The 15,822-nt window shown below is 38.0% G+C and overlaps 1 protein-coding gene across 4 annotated transcripts in view; it reads right to left on the reverse strand.

Moving 5' to 3' along the window:
- LOC122557439 (phospholipid-transporting ATPase IG-like) overlaps positions 1-15,822 on the reverse strand; it is a 164,945-nt gene that overhangs the window by 18,413 nt on the left and 130,710 nt on the right. For 3 of the 4 annotated variants that reach the window (XM_043705187.2, XM_043705184.2, XM_043705191.2), the window contains exons 22-28: positions 14,910-15,055; positions 14,417-14,476; positions 13,945-14,072; positions 9,653-9,788; positions 8,772-8,837; positions 6,569-6,672; positions 4,211-4,367 (exon numbers count right to left, since the gene is read on the reverse strand). In XM_043705187.2, coding sequence (XP_043561122.2) covers positions 4,211-4,367; positions 6,569-6,672; positions 8,772-8,837; positions 9,653-9,788; positions 13,945-14,072; positions 14,417-14,476; positions 14,910-15,055 — 797 coding nt within the window. Of the gene's footprint in view, positions 1-1,257; positions 1,349-4,210; positions 4,368-6,568; positions 6,673-8,771; positions 8,838-9,652; positions 9,789-13,944; positions 14,073-14,416; positions 14,477-14,909; positions 15,056-15,822 lie in introns of all 4 variants that reach the window. The other variant, XM_043705186.2, reaches the window with a different exon arrangement.

The following is a 15,822-nucleotide window of genomic DNA, read 5'->3' on the forward strand; positions in this document are numbered from 1 at the left end:
TTAAATTGAGCACACTTTCTACTAGCTGTGTTCCCTAGTCTGAGTTTTCTCATTAGTTCAACCCAGTATTCACAATTTAAAGTTGGGCTGTACGTAACATGTCAACCACCCCTTTTCAGTTTAGTACTGGTGAACAAGGGAAGAGTTTTTTTGGTCATATTCGACCAGAGTACCAATGAGGTACATCGAACAACAATTATTAATATCTAAACGTTATCAGCAGAGTAATACATGCTTTTGAAAATCATAAAAAGGATTTTAATCAAATATTTAGACAGAAAGATCAAGAATCCAGCCTTTGCTATGCACCGCATACATTTTTTCCAATCTAAATCAACAGAAATAAGAATTAATATCAACGTTTGTACTGTCTGACATCAAAAAACTTATCCATACACTAAAGATACTGTTAGTGTGAGGTGAGAAAAGCAAAACAAATAGCCAAACACATACAATAACAAGGCACATATAATTAACACTGAACGTGCATTTAAATGATATTGTAATAATTGAAATGAATGCTGTTATGGCATAATTACACTTCCTCCCTCCCATAGGGATGACCAAGTAAATCAACTGCAAACCCTCTGACCAAATACAACTTTACACTTCCCGTTATTTTTATGTAGATCAAAGTTCAATTTGACATTTATCACCTTTTGGAAAGTATATAGTAAATACATTACAATACTGAACCAAATGTTAGTATTAATTGGATGCTGCTCTCACTTAGCTCAGTGTTAATCAGCAAACAAAGCTAAGAATCCTTACAAAGATCCATCAAAGCCTGTTCCTCTGGAGTTACTGGTTACATGTTTGCAGAACAGAACACTTAGATTTCTTTTTCTTATGTGGGTTCAGTCCATGAGCAGAGTGACAGAATTTAAGCTTTATCATCAATTTATAGATCCAGTTTGACCTAAAATCATAGGTATGCCATCAGGCTACAGGGGACAGACTGACAATTATAAATACCATGATTAACTCGAAAGATGACAGGCTCTCAGAAACAGAGCTAAAACACAAAAGCAGCTTTAGTTCACAACAAATATCCTTTGGTCAATACTTGAAATAAATTCGAAGTAATTTTAGAAACTCAAGGCGTGCGTACTCGTGAAAAGCATGCTTGAGATATCCGAGATGTGCACCTAAATGAGCATGAGTACACATCCAAATCTACCAAAACAAAATGGAATAATGAACAGGTTGTACATGCTAGATAAAAACATACAAGTTATGCACAAAACAAGAAATCACCTCAATCACTCCAAGAGAAACTTTGGTTGCTGGAAGTTTGAGAGAGCATAAAGACCGTTGACTGTCTGGAAGAAGGCAAGTGTTGTCTTGCCTGGTTCATAGCAGGAAGATGGGTGGGGAAAGAATAGAAAGTGGAAAGGAGATTAACAGAAGTATTTTAGGCAAGAGAACAAGTTGGAGATGTTAAAGAGAGAAGAAAAAGGAAGATAAGCAAAATATAGTGCGAATATTCTTTAATTCAGTTTTGCCATTATGAAAATATCAGAAAACTTTTAAATACCAAGCTGTGTTTTGTTTAGATCCCACTGATTGAACAAAAACCACTGAATGATTAATATTAATTTTCACCTCATTCAGTACTTGAACTTTTTCCGAATGTGGTAATACTCCTACCTCAGAAGGACTGACTACTCTAAAGATTTTAATAACCAGTAAAATCTAATCACAGGTACATTATTATTTTCATTTGATTAACATATCTAGCTCTCTAGTAAGTCCAGTAGTCAGTAGAAGTAAATTACTATGCATTTTGGAAATCTGAAGTAAAACACATCCTGGAAAGGTGAAGTCACGATAACCTTACCAGACCATAGGGCTGCTCTCTCATTAGAGAAAGATGGTGGTTTAACCTGAGAGTCATCATACCCTAGGTGAGGGGAGAGATTGAAAAGGAGAGCCCTTCATGGCAACCTCAGCTTGTACAGGAATTGAATCCATGCTGTTGGCATCACTCTGCATTGCAAACCAGCTGTCCAGCCAAATGAGCTAACTGACCTGCACTGCTGAGAACACATCAGCGTCTGAGAAAGTATTCCCAGCACTTTCCTATTTCAAGTCATTAGAAGGTACTGAAATTACTGCACTAAAAAATTAGACACCAGAGAAACCAGACAAGGCAAAGTTAAATTCCTTAGCTTTAATATAATAGAACACAAATTTAGACTGTGATTTTCCTCACCCTAGACCACCTCCAAATAAGTGGAGAGATGCTGTCATCTTACAGCTCCAACTTTCTTTTTATAATACATTGACAAAGATGGAATATCAATAACAAGAAGATATAGATTTAAACTTATGGGTTTTAGAAGGGGTTCACCTACAGAGTGATAGGGATCCAGACCTCACTGCCTGGATAGATGGGAGAGAAAGTCTCAACATTTAATACTTGGATTGCCACTTGAACTGGAATGCCAGACCAAAAGTTGGAAAACGGGATTATGCTGGATGGCCACTTGCCAGACAACACTTATTTGATGAGCTGTACGGCCTCCTTCCATGACGTAAGTTTCTGAGATTTCCGTGTCACTCTTCCTCTTTACAGTCTTTCACACAATCCATTACTGAAATTCAGATGAGGTTTACTTTGTTTTTTTTAAGTACCTAATTATCATGATGAATGAAACCAGAGTTTGGGAGTGAGGATGGAAGTTAGTGCATACACACGACTGTAGCACAAAGCCATTCTAAAAGGCACCAAAATATCAGATAGGCAGACCAAACCTATACAACAAATAATGGATAATAAAATGCTCCTACGAAATCCAAAAGTTGGCTGTTCTTCAATTAAACATTGCACTAAGTACTGGTTTCCAAAAACAATGCAGAAGTAGTTACTGTCCTGAAAATCTGAATGTCGCGGATAGATTATTTGACATGATTTGTATAAGTAAACTTTACAGGCAAAGCAGGGTTAAGATGGCATCTTTTAAACTTCTCAAAAACACAAATAGATGTGATTCAAAAGTAATAGTTTTCCTGTATTTTCACTCCACAGTTAAAACTCTGATTTAGAAAGAAGATTAAGCCAACATTTTCTAAACCACAATTAGTTGAAGTACGAACTGGAGTTTAGTTTATAAATTTATGACTTACTTTGCATCTAAATTATCTAAATGCTATAATTTCTCTTTCAGCTATCCTTTCCAGTCTTATTTCCCGTCCTTTAAACTTCACAATATAGAAATTGTTTCTCTCCCTGTTAAATCTCTCCACTATACACAAACACAGATAGACATATACACTCCTGCATCCTCCAGCTTGCAGCAAATCATTTATACTTCATTTTAGTGGTTTAGTTGAAGTAGCTATTGCTTCCCGAGAGCATAAAATGAGTTTGCCAACTCTTTGAAATTAAATTTTAATGTTTGAAATCATGGAAAATCAGCACAAGAGAGTGTATTGCTCCCTCAAGTTTGTCAGGATTAGTTACAATGCAGAGCATGGGAGATCAGAGAAAATTAATTTCTTCTGCTAAATCTCAATTAGGAGGTGGATAATCACAGTGATCTGCAATTATCGAAGCAGGAATATTTTTTCCTTCTAGGAACAGCAGCAAGCGGACTTGGAAAATCCACAAAGACTTCCTGTATCTTAATTATTTTCACAGAGAAAGTATTGACATAAGAAAAACATAATCAGCTACTGAAAACAATTTCTTTTTCTAGGCCATTTTTTTCAGCAGATTTGGGTGAAAACTAAGATTTGACAGAAACCAATTTAAAAAGCTATTTAGGTTATAAGATGGAATAATTACTTATTTACACCGACCTCACAGAAAGTAATGTACATGCATTTTATTGTAATCACACCGAACAGAAGTTATATTCGAGGAAAAGACTTCCTGTTCCCCTCCAATTAGTAAAATTCTCCTGGCGATATTAAGTGATACTAACAGCAAAATATAAAAATACAACAATCTATTGTCAAGCTTTGCTCCTGATAAATATATTTTTGGAAATGCAAAGTTATAACACTTAAACAACGTAAGGAAAGCAATTTATTCAGAATACGTGAGTAACGATATGATATTATCCTTAGCTTTCAGTCATTTCTGTATACCTATGGTCAGTTGTTTACTCTAACAGATGTTAAATGGTCACTTGACAAGAATACAGGTTGCATACAAACATAAACTGTCAAAAAGTGAATGACATTTTGATGTTTTAACACCTACCTGCAGTCTGCCTTTGTCTGGGTGCTTGCTCAAGACTTTTACCATAACGTCAGGCATCAAACTGACAGTTATTAATAAAATTATAGTAAGCCATGCTGAAACAGAAGTCAGCATCTGTGCAAAGACGAAGTACATTCTTTGCTGCTTCAGGAAAGGCCTAGCAGAAAGAAATCAATACAGTTAGGTTCAAAGTTTAAGCCCCACACACAGTGTACATTCAAGTAAGCAAAGAATGCTTGTACATAGAGGCTTTTTTGTATTTACAAGGTTGATATAAATCTGATATCAAAGTGTCAACAGTTTACAACAAATACAGTTAAAAATGCATTAAACCACTGAGATCCATCAGCAGTCTGACCAAACTTCCAGAGATACAGATGCGCCACTACCTGAGTTATGAACATGTTGCAGCTAAATTATATCTTCAAAATACGCACTAAAAATACAACAGTACTTTAAAAAACCTGGCAAAATTCAGTGTTGTCAACATTCTAAATATTAAACAGATCTCACATTACATATTTTCTTCCCAAAACTCCTGAAAATGAAGTTTTTAAAAAATATCATGAATTTAGCAAAACATTAATATTCCAGAAATGACATGCTTGAAATGTACATTCAAGCTGTGTTTACAACAATTAAAATAACTCTCAGAAATCACTGCTAAAAAACAGAAATGAAGTCAAAATGTTTCATCTCATGCTTATTAAGATTGAAATACAAGTAAACCACCTTTAGAAATGACAGATGGTGATGGAGGAGTTATAAATTGCCTTTCGGACTGGAGGCCTGTGACAGCGATGTGTCGCAAGGATCGGTACTGGGTCCACTGCTTTTTGTCATTTATATAAATGATTTGGATGTGAATATAGGAGGAATGGTTATTAGGTTTGCAGATAACATCAAAATTGATGATGTACTGGACAGAAAAGAAGATTATCTCAGTACAACAGACCTTGATCAGATGGCCAATGGGCCCAAGAGTAGAGATGGAGTTTAGTTTAGATTAATGGGACAGGCAAATCAGGGCAGGTCTCACAGACTTAATGGGAGGGTCCTTGGGCATATTGCTGAATAAAGAGACCTTGGAGTGCAGATTCATATTTCCTTGAAGGTGGAGTCAAAGGTAAATAGGGTAGTGAAGAATGTGCTTGTTACATTTACCTTCAATGGTTTGTGCATTGAGTATAGTCATTTGGATGTCATGTTGCGGCTGTACAGGACATTGGTTAGGCGACTTTTGGAATACTGAGTTCAATTCTGCTCTGTCTACTTTGGAAAGATGTTATGAAACTTAAAAGAGTGCAGAAAAGATTTACAAGGACGCTGCTGGAATTGGAGGGTTTGAGCTATAGGGAGAGGCTGAATAGGCTGAGGCTATTTTCCTGGAGCTGAGGGGTGACTTTTGGAGGTTTATAAATCACGGATAGGGTGAATATCCAAGGTCTATTTCCCAGGGTAGGGGAGTCCGAAACTAGAGGGCAAAGGTTTAATATGAAAGGGGAAAGATTTAAAAGGGATCCAAAGGGCAACCTTTTCACACAGAGGATGGTACTTGCATGGAATAAGCTGCCAGAGGAAGTGGAGGAGGCTGGTACAATTGCAACATTTAAAAGACATCTAGATGGTTACATCAGTTGGAAAGATTTAAGGGATATAGGCCAAATCATGGTAAATCGGACGAGATTAATTTAGCCGTTCCTAATGAAGGGCTTTTGCCTGAAAAGTCGATTTCCCTGCTCCTCAGATGCTGTGCTTTTTCCAGCATCATTCTAATCTAGATTAGTTTAGGATATCTGGCTGCTGTAGATGAGTTGGACTGAAGGGTTTCTTTCAGTGCTGTACAACTCTAACACTGAACAACTTTTTCAGCCTGAGAAGTTACTGCAAATTGATTGGACGATTGTCAGCGTGGAGGTGAAGCAGAAACTGTCAATCATCTTAGTTAAATTATTAAATTCAAAACCAGTAAGTCTACTCTAAATTCAAATACTTTGACTAGTCAGATTTGACTCACACGGTTTGAATTTAATTAATTAACCTCTGAGCCAGGAGACAGCCCTCTTGCGGCACAGTGGTACTGTCCCTACCCTTGGATCGTTAGGACTGGGTTCATGTCCAATCTAATAAGTTACAACTCACATAATAAACAGTGCGATCATCTCATATTAACATGCAGAGTTACAGGGATAGGGTAGCGGAGTGGGTCTGGGTGGAATGCTCTTCAGGTGGTTGGTACAGACTACATGGACCTAATGGCCTGCTTCCACCCTGTAGGGATTCTATGACTTCTATGATAATTTTCACTTTGACAAAGTGTAGCCTTTTTAAATGGTGCTAGTTTTTAAATTTACTTACCATATGATGCCACCCCAAAAGAAAGAGAAGATGACGAAAAAGGCTAAAGAACCCCATATTACAAAGTGGTTGATCCACGTCCAGTATTGAGTGTCCAATACAAGCTGAAAGTACAATAAGAATGATGCGAGATGAAAGCTGTGTATTAAAGACCAGATTCCTTAATAAGAACATAAAGCACTTGACACTTTAAAATTAGTATTATAGTAGTTATACAAGTAAACAATTTCAAACAAAACCGTGAATATAACAAGTTCAACATCAAAATAATTCAAAATCAAGCCTTGGTAAACTAATTCTGAATTGACCACAAACATATGAAAATGTTGCAATGGTACCAGATCTTTTAAAAACCATTTATTCCAAATTATTCATTGCTATAGCCAATGCTGAGTGTTTCTGATGCAAGGTTTTCAGCTTCCACCAAATAAATTAAAATCAGATTCCTTCTATTCGATAGATCATGACTGTGTAATACAAGATAGATCTGACTTATCTAAAATCCAAAGTGATTTTTGATCAAAAGCATAATACTACAGGTTTTGGAGATCTGAAATAAGCAAACAAAATGCTTGAAGCACTTTGCAAATCTGGCAGGATCTGTACAGAGACAAAAACACCAAAATTATTGTTTCAGGCTTGATACAATCCATCAGAAGGACCTCTGATCTTTAATCATAAGCTGCAATGATAACTCACTCTGTAGATGCTGCCAGATCTGCTGAGCATTTCCAGTATTTTCTGTTTTATTTTAGTACTCAGGAAGAGTAAGTTTAAGGTCCAACCACCAAATAGCTAGATGTTTAGATTCTGAGGGAGAAGGAAATGTTAGCTCGTAGGTAAATCAGAGACATTATTCAGAACCAGGAGGAAAAGGCTTTGTGGCCTACTTCACCATACATGATCACACACCTAGTTCACCCTTGACTTACTGCACATCTCTCAAATTATTTTAATATCCAAAAATAATTTCTGCAAGCAGATTATGTCATTTCTGAAGAACTATGGGCACTTTTACCACATTGTGTCCAACGTCTAAGTAGTACAGGAATAACTAAAAGCATTGAAAATCATGTTGCATTAGCAGAGTTGTTTCAATGTTAAATAGCCACATTTGAAATAAAATTTACAACATTGACTACTTCACTTTTAAGCAATTAGGTCTAGTACTGTTCTGAAAGAAGAGTCACAATGGATTTGAAATGTAAACTCTATTTCTATCTGCCAGACCCGCCAAGTCTCTCCAGCAGTTGAAGCTTTCCATAGCAAACACTCTTTGGCCAAAATTAATTAATAGACTTCGTCGATTTTGCATTTATTTTGCACCCAACATGTTCCTAGAAAGACAGCTGGTCTCATCACTCCGTCTGTCTTATGTGTGAATGTGCACTTTTTTGGATTTGAAAGAGGTATAGTTTAAGTTTACATCAGTCATTAATAATCTGCCAAACTTAAGGAATAGGTCTGTGAAATAAGTAAATTCTTGTTTTTCGCTCATTGATTTGAAAAATAAACCTCATTTACAATCAGGCATTAACAATCCTAAAAATTAAATTGGTTAAGTTTAAAACTCATGATGACTTGCGGAATACTGTGGTGATCTCCAGGGTACTATTCCTACCAAAGTTGCAAAAGCATTCACTCCCTCTACCACCAAAACACAGTGGCAGCAGCAAGTACCACATACAAGATGCACCGCAGCAACTCATCAAGGATCCTTTGACAACACTTTTTTAACCAGACCTCAAACATCTCGATGATCAGTGGTAACTGATGCATGATACATCACCATCTGTAATTTCACCTTCGAGTCATGCACCATCCTGACTAGGAATTATACCACAAATTCATTATTGTTACTGCTTCAAAGTCCTGGAAACTCATCAATAGCTGTGTGTGCACCTATACAACATGGATCATAACACTTCAATAAAGTGGCACATCTACACTTTCTTCTGGGCAATAAGCTATGTCCTTGCTTTAGACAATCATTTCATGAATGAATATTAGTTTCTGTTTTTAAATTTGAAAGCATAATTAAGATAGAGCTGCGTTTTAATGATAAATATCTTGCAAACTTGGTTAAAAATTCTGGATGAAATTGCACAGACACGATGCAAGAAGTAACAAACTAAAAATAATACTATTTTCACATGTTCTCTAGCTTTATTAAACTGTAACTTTTTTTTTAAAATGCACAGACCTTCAGATTAACTGTAAATACCAGAACAGTGAAGACAATTGTTCCAAAAGTCCAATTTCCATAAACCTGCAATACACAACACAAGGTCAAACACCAAATATCAGCTGAATACACAAAGTAGGTTAACTCAGAGCATCAGTTCAATTTCAAAATATAAAAGTAAACAGTGATTTTTTAAAAATCTAATTAGCTCAATACAAATACATGTAGGGTGCCTCAGCTTGCATTGCTCAATGGAAAACAGAGCTTTATTTCCTAATGTTGTCATGCACTATGTTCTGTAACTGTAATGCAAGCAAAAATCTTCAGTACAGGTTGCTAAGGAAACAAAACGTTTTTGGGAGTAAATCGCTGTTCAGGTCTTCCTCGAGGTTTTCATCTAGTAAAATGTCATATGGATGAATGTATTAACAAAAAAACACAACTGCAAATAACCAACTGGAGTAAGATGCAGGCTGTTACCAGAACCACCAACAGGAAGCTCTATCCCTCACATTGTGGAGAGATAGAAGAGTCAAACTTCCCTCTCTTACACAACCTAATGGTTGGCTCAAGATCAAGACATGTGGCGGGCCAAGAGTTATTCATACATCTTCACTGCAGTCAATATAGCTTGGAGTGATTTTCTGAGACGTAACTCTTCAGTGGTCCGATGATATATTTTTTCTGTTTAGGGGATCTGGTTCTACATAAAAAAGGCTATTGCATTTACTTATATGGAGATAATCACATTTCAAAATAAGTAATTCTAAGATGATTGCGGATGGTGCTAAAACTAAAATTTGGAGTACTGAAAAAAGTAAAAAACATAAGTTTTCAGACTGCTAAATGATCAAAATTGACAATATGGTCATTAATAACGGAAGTAGTTCTGTACTCACCTGACCATTGTCTGTAAGGGTTGAATTGTCATAGAGGAAATAAGCCCCAAAGAAAAACACGAGACCATTGAATAGCCCCAGAAATGTCCAATAAAGGAAAGGCTTCCATTGTAGCAATGCATTGTTAGCAATATTCCTGCATTAGATAGGAAAAGAGTTAGACAAAGCATAGCTATATCAAGACTTCAAATTCCTTCAGAACACTGCTTAACATACTGAAAATGTATAGACTCATCAATATATCATCTGTATTTATAATAGCTGCTGACCACTAGTGACTGAAATAGCTTAAAAAGTGACTTAAAAAGAGAACTCGATATTAATAGAAACCAGATTAGCTTATGTATGTGGGCTGTGCACATTGCCCAGAGATGTACTTGTCCAAAACAGTAGCAGAAACTTCTAAAAATGTAACAGATAAAGTGCCAGCTCCTCTTTTGCATGAGGTTTGTGCTTCTTAGGTTAGGTGAAAAACAAAGCAATATCATATGGCAGTACAGCATTTTGACATTGATGCTATCTCTGTGTTAAAAATTTGAAAAGATGTCATGCAAATGCCAAGTTTTCATATATTAAAATTTGCTGATAGAATAATAGGCAGGAGGGCACGGTGCAATGAAGATGTAAGGAATCTGCATGGGACAACAGATAAGGTTGAGTGAGTGGCAGAAATTTTGGCAGATGGAGTTTAATTTAGGTTGTGGTTGGAAGAATCAAAAGGCAGACTATTATTTAAGTGGAAAGAAAGTCTCCAAACAAAGTGAGCTGAGAGGGATCAGAGTGTTCTTGAGCATGAAACACAAAATGTTAGCAAAAATTAAAACCGCCTTTATTGCTAGGAGGTTCAAGTTTATAAACAGGTCACCGTACAGGATATTAGGTAAAAACAATGACTGCAGATGCTGGAAACCAGAGTAGATTAGAATGGTGCTGGAAAAGCACAGCAGTTCAGGCAGCACTCGAGAAGCAGTAAAATCGTCGTTTCGAGCAAAAGCCCTTCATCAGGAATGCAGGCAGAGAGCCTGAAGGGTGGAGAGATAAATGAGAGGAGGGTGGGGGCGGGGAGAAAGTAGCATAGAGTACAATAGGTGAGTGGGGAGGGGGATGAAGGTGATAGGTCAGGGTGGGGGGTGGAGTGGATAGGTGGAAAAGAAGATAGGCAGGTAGGACAAGTCATGGGTACAGTGCTGAGCTGGAAATTTGGAACTGGGGTGAGGTGGGGGAAGGGGAAATGAGAAAACTGTTGAAGTCCACATTGATGCCCTGGGGTTGAAGTGTTCAGAGACGGAAGATGAGGCGTTCTTCCTCCAGGCGTCGGGTGGGGAGGGAGCGGCGGTGAAGGAGGCTCAGGACCTCCATGTCTTCGGCAGAGTGGGAGGGGGAGTTGAAATGTTGGGCCACGGGGTGGTGTGGTTGATTGGTGTGGGTGTCCCAGAGATGTTCCCTAAAGCGCTCTGCTAGGATGCGTCCAGTCTCCCCAATGTAGAGGAGACCGCATCGGGAGCAACGATACAATAAATTATATTGGTGGATGTGCAGGTAAAACTTTGATGGATGTGGAAGGCTCATTTAGGGCCTTGGATGGAGGTGAGGGAGGAGGTGTGGGCGCAGATTTTGCAATTCCTGCGGTGGCAAGGGAAGGTGTCAGGATGGGAGGGTGGGTTGCAGGGGCGTGGACCTGACCAGGTAGTCACGGAGGGAACGGTCTTTGCGGAAGGCAGAAAGGGGTGGGGAGGGAAATATATCCCCGGTGGTGGGGTCCGTTTGGAGGTGGCGGAAATGTCGGCAGATGATTTGGTTTATGCGAAGGTTGGTAGGGTGGAAGGTGAGCACCAGGGGCGTTCTGTCCTTGTTATGGTTGGACGGGTGGGGTCTGAGGGCGGAGGGGCAGGGATGTGGACGAGATGTGTTGGAGGGCATCTTTAACCACGTGGGAAGGGAAATTGCGGTCTCTAAAGAAGGAGGTCATCTGGTGTGTTCTGTGGTGGAACTGGTCCTCCTGGGAACAGATACGGCGGAGGCAGAGGAATTGGGTATACGGGATGGCATTTTTGCAGGAGGTAGGGTGGGAAGACGTGTAACCCAGGTAGCTGTGGGAGTCGGTGGGTTTGTAAAAAATGTCGGTGTACAGGATATTGATGAGGTCGCACCTGGAGTACTGCGTATAGTTTTGGTTCCCATTTTTAAGAAAGGATGCACTGCCATTGGAAGTTGTTCACTAGGCGGATTACTGGCATTATGATGTTGACTCGTCAAGAATGGCTACATAATTTAGGATTTTATTCATTAGATCTTAGGAGGAGAGTGATCTTCTGAAATATATGACATTTTGTGGAGTTCGACAGTGTAGACATTAAGATGATATTGCCGATGGTGGGGGAGTCCAAAACCAGGCAGCACTGTGAAAAGAGGACACTCATTTAAAACTGGTATGAAGAAATTTCACCTTCCAAAGGGCAGTAAATGTCTGGAATTCTCTCATCCAGACAGTTTTGGAGTCAAACAGCATGGAAACAGACTCTTCAGTCCAGCCAGTCTACACAGACCATGTTCCCAAACTAAACTAGTCCCACCTGCTTGTGCTTGGCCCATATCACTCCAAACCTTCCTATTCATGAACTTATCCAAACGTCTTTTAAGCTTTGTAACTGTACTTGCATCCACCACTTTCTCTGACAGTTCAGTCCACACACGAACCATCCTCTCTGTAAAAAAGTTGTCCCTCATGACCTTTCTCCTCTCACATTAAAAACATGCCCCCTAATTTTGAACTCCCCCACCTAATGGAAAAGACCCATTGTCATTTACTTTATCTATGCCACTCGTGATTTTATAAACTTCAATAAGGTCAGCCCTCAACCTCCCTGACTCCAGTGAAAAATGTTTCAGCCTTTCCAGTCTATTTTCATATCTTAAACTCTCCATTACTGGCAACATCCTGGTAAATCTCTTCTAAACCCACACCAGTTTAATAATATCCTTCCAAGAACAGGGCAACTACAATTGCGCACAGTACGCTGGACGAGGTCTCACCCATGTAATGTACAACCTCGACATGATGTCTGAACTCCTATTGTCAATGTCCCAGCAATGAAGTCAAATGCATTAAATGCCTTCTTAGCAACCTGTCATGCAAATTTCAAAGAATTACGTACCTGAACCCCGAGGTCTCTCTGTTCTACAACATTCCCCAGGGGCCTACCATTAATTGTGTAAGTCCTGTCCTTGTTTGTATTACCAAAATACAATACCTCAAATTTATCCAATTAAACTCTATCTGCCACTCGTCAGTCCGTTGACCTAAATCATCAAGATACCTTTGTTATCTTAAATCACCTCCTTCACTGTCCACTATACCACCAATTTGTGTTATCCCCAAACTTACTAACCATGCTCCTATTTTTCTCATCTAAATCATTTATGTAAATGACAAACAAAAACGAACCCAGTACCAATCCATGTGGAACACCACTGGTCACAGGCCTCAGAATTGTGGAGGCTAGATTGCAAAATATTCTCAACTTTTAACTTATTTTTAAAAGTTTACTTCTCTAATCTGTAATGATGGATTTTTATTTCTTTATTTTTCTAATTATTTTTTCCGTAAACATTTGTGCCTATGAATCTATACCTGGGTACTTTTACACCTAAGATGGTGCCGTTAAGTGGTGACTTGTAAACTTTTCACTATACTAATTTGAGTGAATGTGACAATAAAACTAATTATAATTCTAAAAAAGTCACACTCTTGAAATAATTGGGGAGTTGAGGGCTGAGGTGCCGGTTCGAAACAGGAGTTGAGGCCTGAAGCAGGTAGGCCATAAAATGGTGCAGCAAGCTTGAGAGTCCATATGGCCTACTTCTGCTGCAATTTATTGTGCTTTTATGTTCCAGTAGACAGCAATACTTGGCTAAATCACTAAATCAGTGAATTACCCAATCTCCTGATACAACTCCTCAAAATTAGGGAGATATCACAAAATAAAATATTATAGCATTAAACACATGCAACAATATTAAAATTAAAGCAAGAATCTTACAAACAGCAAGTTTGAGGTGGAGGATGAAGCAACACCTTTACAGACTACAAATTGGGAGCATGCTTTGGAAAACAGCAATCTTACCATAAGCAGCCCAACAGTTTTGTGGCTTTTTAGACTTTGCTGTGCAAGTGCCACATTGAGATATTTGTCAAGATTAACACAATTCTTACTAATGCTACAAAATATATCAGAATACTGTGCAGGGCTCTTGGCAATAATCTTTAATAGGTAGTTAGAGTTATTATTTACCTGTACAGAGAGGGATCTTTTTTCAGCATTTCAATGCTTATATGCTGTTCCAGCAGACCATACAACAATATTGGCAGAGAAGTGAAGCAGATATTATAAAATGTAAGGTAAGTTGCATCATACAGTGGCTTATGGAAAGAAATAGTGAAATAAAAAGTCAGTGCAAAGTTCCACAACTGAATTAACCATTAAATCAATACATGCAAACAAAGCTTCAGGTTTAGGTTTTGTAGTTCAAGATGAGAGGGTAGGACAGACGAACAAATTAAAGCTCAAATGGATGAGTCGGATAAAAAACAAAGTGGAATAAAGTGGAGCTGGGAGTGAAAGGTTTTGTTTATCATTAAACCCAAAGGTGTTTTACATTGCACCTCAAATTTTAGTATAATTTGAGATTAAAGTTTTCGGGAACTATCTTTCTAGGTCAAGGGCAATCTTACAAAAAGAGTAACAGTTACAGGATAATACAAACCTGCTGAGAGAATCCACAGTAGAACTGGTATAAAAATTGAGGAAAGATGAAGCAAAGATTCTGTAAAAGAAAACACCACCAAATAACTCAAATTCACAAAGGTGGGCACTTTTGGACATTTCATTACGTTTAAGACACTATAGAAATGAAACCTGTTGCTTCACTGATCTGGTTCAGGTTTTCATGGAAAAACCACTTAAATTCCTCCTGCGCAGCAATCAAGAAATTTATTAGCTTTGCTTTAAAAATATGTGAGCATAAACCAGCATATGTGAAAGATATTGCAGTATGTTATCAACAAGTATTTTGTTCGACTGCCTTTAAGTTAAAGCTTTTGAATATTAAAAGACTGCTGGACAACCTCCCTAAGATGGTCAGTTTTCTTTATTTTACACATGACAATGCTGAACAAAATTCCAATATTACAGAGACAAAGAATTTAAAATGTAGAGGTACTGCAAACATTAGCTCTCAGACATATTGAAAAGCATACCTTGTAGAAGAAATACTGAACGAGGTGTGCTATCCGAATGTAGTATAAATGTCCATGAGCAAGAAGAAGCTTCTGCAGATGTTTAAACTTTGGTATTGCGTAATCACTGTTCCTCGCTGCTTGGCGACCCTCCTTGCCTTTTAAACCTGAAATAAATTTAAGAAAGCCCATTTGAATCAATTCAAGGTCACTACTTTAAAATGACAAAAAGATGAAAAATTGCCGATACCTCTCATTCACGGTAAGCATGCCAAGAATTCAAGAAAAAGGACCTACAGCAGACCATATAATCCCATGAGCCTGCCCCACCATTCACAGATTGGAATCATAAAATGATTTCAGCACAAATAGCCATTCTCATCTGCCCAAGCTCTACTTAACAGTAAACCAGCTATTCCTACATCTCACTTCGCTCTCCAGGTAGTTGAATTTCCTTTTGAAAACCATGAGTGAATCTACCTCTACCACACTATTTCACATCCTAACCACTCAATGCATTAATTTTATTAAAAAATGTCCTCTCATGTTTATTTTGGTTCTGTTGCCATTCACTTTTAATTGGGTGTGCTTGACTGTGTCAACTTATGAATTCCTTCCAACTGCTCTGTCTGGACCCACTTATGATTTTGAATCTCTACCAAATTCCTTCCAATCTTCTTAAGGGAAAAAAAAACACAGCTTCTCAAATCTATGCACAAAACTAAAGTTTCTCATCCCTGGAATTATTTTTGTAAATCTTTTTTGCAAATTAAATAATATCATGCAACTCCATTTTTTTTAAGCTCAACTCCACTTCTGTGCCCTCGCCCTTGATTTCCTTTAGATTAGATTCCCTACAGTATGGAAACAGGTCCTTCGGCCCAACAAGTCCATACCGACCCTCGGAAGAGTAATCCACCCAAACCCATTTACC

Source organism: Chiloscyllium plagiosum, unplaced genomic scaffold (assembly GCF_037043375.1).
Source record: "Chiloscyllium plagiosum isolate Xiang-an unplaced genomic scaffold, Cpla_swu_hap1 HiC_scaffold_11, whole genome shotgun sequence".
NCBI classification, from domain to species: domain Eukaryota; kingdom Metazoa; phylum Chordata; class Chondrichthyes; order Orectolobiformes; family Hemiscylliidae; genus Chiloscyllium; species Chiloscyllium plagiosum.